Source organism: Hypanus sabinus, chromosome 15, assembly GCF_030144855.1.
Source record: "Hypanus sabinus isolate sHypSab1 chromosome 15, sHypSab1.hap1, whole genome shotgun sequence".
In the NCBI taxonomy this organism is placed as follows: Eukaryota; Metazoa; Chordata; class Chondrichthyes; order Myliobatiformes; family Dasyatidae; genus Hypanus; species Hypanus sabinus.
Window position 1 is genome coordinate 21,206,857 of NC_082720.1, and position 9,928 is coordinate 21,216,784.

The following is a 9,928-nucleotide window of genomic DNA, read 5'->3' on the forward strand; positions in this document are numbered from 1 at the left end:
GGGATAATTCTTTATTCATACTTGCTTTCCTTTGTCTCCTCTGAGGCAACAGTTCCTACACTCTCTGTCATTGCATATATCCAGGTTCCCTTCCACTTGCAAGCTATCCTGACCTTTACCATTCCTTCTTTGTAACCAGAACTTCCAACTAAACAGCACTGTCCATACACTTTCACCAGATAGGAGACAGTGTTTCAGGAAGGACCATCATAACCTCACTGAAAGTTAATTGTAAAGATGGGCAATAAATGATCACCTTCCCAGGAACATCCATGTCCCAAAAATTAAATTTGAAACCAAGAATTACAGTCAGTCTCAGCGGTCATGAACCGGGTGGGAGGGAGGGAGAGAGGGATGGAAGATGTTATCCAGTGGCCTTTGGATAGGAGGGAATCAAAGTTCAGTGTGGTGCCATTCACTGGGTGAACAGGTCCAACAAATAGAATTGCACTAAGGTCACTCACATCATGAGAAAAGTAATCACAAATGGAATAAAACAGCAGGCCCCACTGTAAACTGATGAGAGATTGTGATGTGGCTCAGCAAAGATTAATTTTGAAATAGGTTTCAGTCTGATTTGAATATTTCTAGCATTTTCTGTTTTTATTTTAGTTATCAACATTCTCTTTACTCTTGCCCAGGGATTTGTTTATGTTGGTTCTCTCAGTGAAGTTACTCAGGTTGCAGAGGCAGATTGCGAACAGTACAAGACCTGTTACGACTGTATCTATGCCCGGGATCCCTACTGCGTTTGGAGTAAGTCAGCATCTCGCTGCAAGTTATACAAGAAACATTCATTGAACAAGTAAGTATATATTTGTCTGGCTCTGAAGCAAAATTAATGGAAAAAATCGAACCATGTGGGAGAATGGGTGCATTTTCTATCATCAGTTATTCCCACATATCCAATACCAGACGGATTTAGCCAATCCAGAGACACTTGAGATTAGTACGGTCCAACAATTGGTCTAGGAATGGCTACTTACACTGATAACACGTGTGAAAACTTTAATTTAGAGGAGGTTTAATATCACTAGCATATGTCATGAAGATGTTGTTATGTGGCAGCAGTACGTTAAATATACAGTGCAAAAGGAGGGGAACAGAAATACAAAGGAAGTTTTCATGGGTTCATTGTCCATTTGGAAATCTGATGGTGGAGGGGACGAAATGTTGAGTGTGTGTCTTCAGGCTGCTGTACCTCCTCCTTGATAGTGGCAATGAGAAGCGAGCACGTCCTGGGTGGAAGGGGTCTTTAATAATGGATTCCACCTTTTTGAGGCATCGCTTTTTGAAGGTGTCCAAAAGATCGTTTAAAGTGCTTAAATACTGAAAATATTGTCCCATTTAATTCTGTAGGTCAGACGATATCTGAGAAAGAAACACTCAGTGTTGCCTGCAGAGTGTTTCCAGCACTTCCTGCTTTTATTTCAAATTTCCAACATCTGCAGCTTTTGATTTTCCTTGCTCCTCAAAAGTTGCTGATCTCTGAATTCATGTCCTGCTTTGGAAAATTTACAAGATAGAGTTGGCTTTGGCTACCAGCTCAAATGCTAAAACATCAGATGCCATTTGTACTTGCCCTTATCCTGTTCCATTCCAAGTCACTGCAATGATATTTTTAAATAGTTTGGGCAATTTCCTTATAATTCTCAGTGATTTTTGTAGTCTAGTACAGAAAGGGAGATTTCTCCTGTGTTCCTGCTGAGAATTCCAATATGGGATGGAACACAATGGGAATCCAACTGTTAAGAGTGGGCATGTGGAGGTCCTGTCTGCCTTAGTTGCAGGATCTCATTCACAGTATTTAGCTCAATTTCCCTCACTGTACTAAAGCCCCCTGGCAATGTTTCACAAAAGCGGTGGTGGAGGGTGGAGCAAAGCAAAGACCGCAGGTATTTGGAGTTATTGAAAGGAGCCGGTGAGTGGGGCAGGGAAAGTTTGGGACAGGGAGGAGGCTGTGGAAGTGAAGAAAAGTTCCATTCTTTGTTTTACATTCAGGTTCAAAGGTTCATTTAATATCAAAGCATGTATCCATACACAACTCTGAAATTCATCTTCTCCAGATAGCCACGAAACAAAGAACCTGAAAGTCATTCAGAGAGAAACGTCAAACCCAAGCCCCTGCACAATAAAGAATGGCACCTCATTCTGTACAAAGTACACAGTGCTGATTGGAAACTAAGAAGCACGATATTATTAATCAGTGCTGGCGGACTAATTCAATCATACAGCCTAGAAAGAGGCCTTTCAACTCACACCAACCATCTCATCTTCACTGATTTACATAATTCTACCAATTACCCACATGCTAGGAGCAATTACCAGTGGGCAAACAACCTACCCAATCAGACACCTTTGAGATGTGGGAGGAAATCAGAATACCTGAAGGAAACCCTTGTGCTTATGAAGTCAATACAGCATAGTACAATCTTCTCAGCCCACCCTATCCATGGCAAGCTTCTACACTAATCATGTGAGGACAATATGCTCCATTGAGCCCTAATGCATTTAAAGTGGCGTCATAGGTAGATAGGGTCTTAAAGAAAGCTTTTGGCATCTTGGCTTTCATAAATCAAAGTACTGTGTACAGGAGTTGGGATGTTATATTGAAGTTCCGTAAGACATTTGAGAGGCCTAATTTGAGTACTGTGTGCAGTTTACATCTACCTACAGGAAAGATGTAAATATGGTTGAAAGTACGGACAAAAATTACAAGGATTTTGCTGGGTGTGGAGGACCTGATCAATAAGGAAAGATTGAATAGGTTAGGTAGGGCTTTATGCCTTAGAACGTAGAAGATTGAGGGGAGATTTGATAGAGTTATACAAAATTATGAATGGGGTATAGAAAGGGTAAATGTAAGCAGGCTTTTTTTTTACTGAGGTTGGGTGGGACTATAACCAGAGTCATGATTTAAGGGTGAAAGATGAAATGTTGAAGGGGAACATGAGGGGAAACTTCATTCAGAGGGCTGTGAAATTATAGAGCGAGCTACCACACAAATGGTGTATGTGAGCTCAATTTCAATGTCTGAGATAAGTTTGGATAGGTACGTGTATGGTAGGGCTATGGTCCCAGTGTGGGTGTTTGGGACTAGGCAGTTTACATGGTGTGGCACAGACTAGATGGGCTGAAGGACTGTTTGTGTGCTTTACTTTTCTATGATTCCCTATCTTACTATGCATTGCCTAATTAAATATCAGAAGATCCAGGCCATTATCGCCAATGTTCATGACTCCATAGAAAATGTGCTAAAGGTAATGAAGGAAAGTCAGACACTGGGGACAATTATTGGAAAAGTATTGGACAATATATATGGTTTAGCAAGTATACTCTCAGACAGCTGGAGGCTGTTTCTTTGCTGAACTGACTGCTACCCCTAGTGGCTGAAATATTACTATGCATGTGCTTTTTATAATTTATTGTTGTAAAATATACATCCAACTTGAGCTTTTTTAAAATCTTTTTTTCCATATGTGCAAGTCGAAACTGCCCATGATATTGTTATGCATGGGATATACGTATTACTGGTTTAGCATCATCTAATGCCCATTCAAATCAAACCAAATTTCAAGTTTAATTATTCAACCATACATAAATACAGCTGAATGAGATAGTGTTCCTCTGGGGCCAAGGTGCAGAACATAGACAGCACATTCAAAATAGCGAACAAAAAAAAAACATAGTCACGCATAGTCTTCCCTGGTTGCCCATGTCTTGCTAAACTATTTTAAAAGGCATTTAAGAGTTTCCACTGTGGATATGATTTATTTGATTCAAACGGAATAAGGATGGTTGGACATTATTTAAATGGATGTGCTGTCACACCAGTTGTCATCATTGCGGGCACTTGATTTTTAATATGGTTATTTCTGGTTACCAGGCTAGTAACTTTACTCTTATTGCAGAGGAGAGTTGGGGACTTGCATCCCAAGGATTGTATTTCTGATAATGCAATTGTTCAGCACCAGTAAGAGCTCTGTTTAATCTCTGAGTTAAAGGCTGCTGATTTGTTGACAGTATTGGATCCTTGTGCAGTTGACAGAGGAGACACATGTTTACACGTCTGAGATTTGGGTACAATTCCGCACCCTTTCCTCTGGTGCTTTAGAATTTCAATCATTACCACTCAGAATCAGGATCACAATATCACTGACATGACATGAAATTTCTTGTTATGACAGCAGTACAGTGCAGAGAGATCAACATTGTAAATTACAAAATCAGTGGAAAAAAATTCCAAGGTAGCATTCAGAAATCTGATGGTGGGGGTATCTGTTCTGAAATTATTAAGTGTGGGTCTTCAGGCTCCTGTACCTCCCCCGACAGTAATAACAAGAAGAGAGCATGTTCCAGATAGTGAGGGTCTCTAATGATAGATACCATCTTCTTGAGGCACCACCTCTTGAAGATATCCTCAATGGTGGGGAGAGCTGTGCCCACAATGGAGCTGGCTGAGTCTATAATCCTTCTGCAGCCTTGTTTGATCCTGTGCACTGGAGCCTCAATAGCAGGCTGGGATGTAACTAGTCAGAATGCTCTCCACTATCCACCTGTGGCAATTTATAAGAGTCATTGGTGACACACCAAATCTCCATAATGAAATAGAACTGCTGGCATGACTTCTTAGTGAATTCATTGAAAGCAGTATAAGTATCTGTAAGGTGGTATGGCAACTGAAAAACTTCTCATGATACTGAAATAGACTCCATAATATTGGATTGAATCTGAATATTCTTGTTCTTTGCAGTGACTTCTTACAAGACATTAAGAAAGGCAATGCTGCAGAATTGTGCCCACCAAACAAAGGTAAAAGTGGTTACAGAGGATGCAGGAATAATATCCAGCAAAACCTGAGATAAATCATGGTCCCAGACATATACAGGGATTAGCTGTCATGCTGATGGTGAATGGATTTGTAGTAACTTGGAAATCAGTCTTCAGAACCTGGTTCTAATTCCAACCCAGCTGGGTGGTTATGATCCATGGGAATTTAAGACCATAAGACATAGGAGCAGAATTAGGCCACTCAGCCCATCAAGTCTGCTCCACCATTCCATCATGGCTGATCTATTATCCCTTTCAACCTCTGCATTAATTATACTCAGCAACTTGGCCTCCACAGCCATCTGTGGCAATGAATTTCACATATTCCCCACCCTCTAGCTAAAGAAATTCTTCCTCATCTCTATTCTAAATGGATGTGTCCCTGCATTCTGAGACTGTGCCTTCTGGTCCTAGACTCACCCACTATAGGAAACATTTTCTCAACATCCACTCCGTCTAGGCCTTTCAATATTCAATAGGTTTCAATGGGATTCCACCCCCACCCCCCCCCCAGTATTGTTCTAAACTCCTGCGAATACAGGCCCAGAGCCATCAAACACATTAACCATTTCATTCCCGGAATCATTCTCGTGAACTTTCTGTGGATCACCTCCAATGCCAGCACTTCTTTTCTTGAGATTAGGGGTCCAGAGCTGCTCCCAATATTCCCAAATGCGGTCTGACCAATGCCTTATAATGCCTCAACATCACATCCTTGTTCTTATATTCTGGTCCTATATTCTATTCTATTCTAGTGAATGCTAACATTGCATTTGCCTTCCTCACCACCAACTTAACCGGCAAGTTAACCTTTAGGGAACCCTGCTCAAGGATTACCAAGTCGCTTTGCACCTCAGATTTTTGAATTTTCTCCCCGTTTATAACGTAGTCTACACTTTTATTTCTTCTTCCAAAATGCATGGCCATACACTTTCTGACACAATTATTCTGTCTGCCACTTCTTTGCCCATTCTCCCAATCTGTCCAAGTTCTTCTGCAAACCCCCTGACCCTTCAACACAAACTAAATGGTAATTGAGTATTATCCTGCTTATCCAAAAGTTCAAACACCTTTTAATTTTGAATTCCAGTTTAGACTAAATCCAGCAGATTGACATTCACACCATTTGAGCAGATTAAGAGCTATAGCAATACATTTGGTTCTGATTGAGAAATGTTTGAAGTGAAGTAGGCTTCTAACAACTTTTTTTTAAATCTAGTTTTTAAAGCCATTCCCTACTGTTGTGCAACAAATGTTCAGATTTTATCTGCAGAGCCTTGTTTCTGACTATTTTAGTAATTACTCTGACACCGGAAGAATAAGCTTGATAGCCCCTTTTCTACTTTCCACTGTTGAACTCTTCACTTTAACAGGGGTGGAGTTTGTAATTTGGGATTGTTTAAAATGTGACACAAATACCTTTGTGCATTCAGAGTGAATAGTATTCGTAATAATGTTATGTTACATCAACAACAGCATTGGTACTGCATTTGCACCCATGCTGAACTTGTCAATTTCACCAACTTCCACCCTGCCCTCAGATTTACTTGGTCCACTTCTGACACCTCCCTTCCCTTTCTCAATCTCCCTGTCTGTACCTCTGGGGACAGTTTATCTGCTGATGCCTCTTATAAACCTACTGTCTCTCACAGCAACCTGGACTATACCTCTTACCAACCTGTTACTTGTAAAAATGCCACCCCCCCCCCCCTTCTCTCAATTCCTCCATCTCCGCTGCATCTGCTCTCAGGATCAAGATTTTCATTCCAGAACTAAGGAGATGTCCTCCTTCTACAAAGAGAGGGACTTCCCTTTCTCCACCATCAACACTGCCCTCAACTGCATCGCTTCCATTTCATACACGTCTGCCCTTATCCCATCTTCCTGCCAACCCGCCAGAGATAAGGTTCCTCTTGTCCTCACCTACCATCTCATCAGCCTCCGCATCCAGCACATAATTCTCAGTAACTTCTGCCATCTCCAGTGGGAACCCACCAGCAAGCACATCTTTCGCTCACCTCCATTTTCTGCTTTCCACAGGGATCGCTCCCTATGCAACTCCCTTATCCATTTGTCCCTCCTCACTGATCTCCCTCCTGGCACTTATCCTTGCAAGGGGAACAAGTGCTACACCAGCTCCAACAACTCTTTCACTACTATTCAGAGCTCCAAACAGTCCTTCTGAGTGAGGCAACACTTCACCTGTGAGTCCGTTGGGATCAACTACTGTATCCAGTGCTCCTGGTGTGGCCTCGTGCATATCGGTGAGACACAACGTAGATTGGGAGAACACTTCGCTGAGCATCTACACTCTGTCCACCAGAAAAAGTGGGATCTCCCAGTGGCCACTCATTTTAATTCCACTTCCCATTCCCATTCCCATTTTTTCACGTCAGACCATTGCTGCAACGAGGTCAAGCTGAGGTTGGAGGAGCAACACCTCATATTCCGTCTGGGTAGCTTCCAACGTGATGGCATGAACATAAATTTCTCAAACTTTCAGTAATGGCCCCCCCATCACCATTCCACATTCTCATTTCCCTCTATCACCTTGTCAGTTTACCTGCCCATCACCTCCCTCTGGTGCTCCTCCCACTTCCCTTTCTTCCATGCCTTCTGTCCTCTCCTGTCAGATACCCACTTCTCCAGCCCTGTATCTCTTTCACCAATCGACTTCTCAGCACTTTATTTCATTCTTCCCACCTCCTGGTTTCACTTATCACCTACTACCAGGTATTTCTTCCTCCCCTCCCCTCACCTTCTTACTGTGACTTCTCATCTTTTTTTCTCTATACCCGATGAAAGATATCGGCATGAAATGTCGACCGTTTACTCTTTTCCATAGATGCTGCCTGGCCTATTGAGCTCCTCCAGTATTTTGCTTGTGTTGCTTGGATTTCCAGCATCTGCAGATGTTTGTTCTTAATATTTTAAATTTTTTCCCCATCTTCAAGTTTGCTTTGCTAATATTTTCATCCATTTTAGAAGCTGCAGAAGAAATTGTTCTGGTCATTGATCACCGTTCGGATGTGGTACTCAACTGCAAGCCCTCCTCTTCAAAGGCCCACTGTGAATGGCTGACTCCCAACAAGAACATTACGATCGACTTCTATAGTTCAGGACTCCTAGTGACAGAAAATGTACTCGGCAACTATGACTGTTATTGCCATGAAAATGGCATCCGTCAGATGGTAGCGTCCTATCATCTCATGTCCAGGCGATCACGGGTGGCGTTGATAGCATTGATGTTGCCTATTGCATTTGTTGCAGTAGTCGTCTTCTTTATTTTGAACTCCAGGAGGACTTAATTTTACCTGTTCATTACAGTCCATCCAATTAACTGAACATTACCTTCTCTCTGGAGACTAGAACGACTAACCTTGATAACAAGGTTGTTTGTCACAACCGAGGAACATTCGAGCACAACTAATGGAGTCCATTTCAAGTACCTTCCTCTGCCACTATCAGGATGGTAAAATGGACATTATATCAGTACTGCCCAATCAACACTGATGGGGCAGTTGGCTGAACTTTATCAAGCCTGAAGGGTCAACTTAAACAGTCCCTCTGTAACAGGAAAATTATTCCACATGACAATTTTATAGAAGGCTCAAATCTGTACTGTTGCTAACGCAGAATACCTCAGGGCTCCTCTGGAGTCACAGCCTAATTTGATGGCAGCAAAGCTGGTACAGTCTTTTTAGTCTGGTGAGCTGTATCCAGGTGCCTGTTCTGCAGTCAGCTGGTTGGCTGACTGTCAAACTTTAAACTTAATGGACACTGGAGTGTGAAAGTCATAAGGGCTTCTTTCTCCCTTAAACAGAGGCTGACTAGTGAGCTTCACCCAAAGGTACTTGGAAAGAATAGAATTGACCAATCTCTTTTGCAAAGATTAGGTCTCATGAAAATAATGTGAATATAAAATTCTTCTTGGAAAGAAGAAACTAAGTGTCTTATTTATAAATGACCCCACATACCTGTTGATGTAGTACGTTCTAGGATTTTTGTTTAAACAAAGCACAGAAACTTGGTACTGTTCTATCAATATGCCCTTTAAAGGAACTTTATCTAGATTTTGTGTGAACATGAGCACAAGTGACATGGTTACATTGTAGTTTTTAACAGTAAATCTGATTATAGATATTGACTTTAAGACAATGGTTCCTTTTGTTTAGCACTGGAAGGAGAATGAGCTTTTTGATCTATGACGCTGGAGCCAACATTGGTTCCAATTCACTTTTTGATCAATTTTTTATAATTTATTTATTGTACATTAAGCTTATAACTTGAAATTTGTTGCTGTTACTTTAAAACCATATTTATTTATTGTCTGACCAAAAGCACTCCAAATTTAATTGTCATAGAAAATATATGTATACTGACAATTCCACGTTTTGTCAAATTTGCCTGCACTTCCACGCTACATATAGAAGCAGTATCTTTTCATAAGGGAAGAAGGTATAAGATCGGTTGGTACTAATTTAACAAGTGTAGTATGTCGTCAGTTTCCCCCTGTGTGCTCCTTCAGAGAAGAAACTTTCAAATGCTCTTTGCTTACCTCTGATGAGATATTGCCCGCCCGTACAGAATGAGGCACACAGAGGATAAAAGATACTGCTTTGTAAAATAAAATTTCTTTAATAAACAACTGTATATTCTTACAAGTAACCAATTATCCTGCCACATCTTTGCAAATGAATAAATAACAGAAAGATGAAAAGACACAGTGTTCGGAGTGCGAGTTAATGAATGAGAACATCGAGTATCATCTGTGATCCCACTCCGCGGGGATCGTTTGTGGGCAGGCGCCAAGAGATACTGAGCTGTGTGATTACGATAAGATGGTACACACTGGGACAGTAAGGCTGCTCAAGCCATGAGATTTACAAGTGACTTGCTGAAAGGATATGGACTCTACATAAAGATGGCTATGGCAGATATACCAGAACAGATAAACTTTACTGTATCTTGTTCGTTACAAGTGGAGAGGATCAAATGAGATCCTGGACAATATTTCAACTGCATTTTGCATTCAGCTAAGATGTGAAAGTGTTGACCATTACCTGTTCTTTACATTCAACCTGCTAGTGATTCAGGA

General features: G+C 41.3%; 1 protein-coding gene across 1 annotated transcript in view; it reads left to right on the forward strand.

The window, feature by feature from the left end:
• Window positions 1-9,554, forward strand: part of LOC132405353 (semaphorin-4C-like) — a 57,618-nt gene extending 48,064 nt beyond the window's left edge. Inside the window, exons 12-14 of the mRNA XM_059990096.1 lie at window positions 642-805; window positions 4,754-4,812; window positions 7,816-9,554. Of these exons, the coding sequence (XP_059846079.1) occupies window positions 642-805; window positions 4,754-4,812; window positions 7,816-8,138 (546 nt within the window). The 3' untranslated portion in view covers window positions 8,139-9,554. The remainder of the gene's footprint in view (window positions 1-641; window positions 806-4,753; window positions 4,813-7,815) is intronic.
• The last annotated feature ends 374 nt before the right edge of the window (window positions 9,555-9,928 follow it).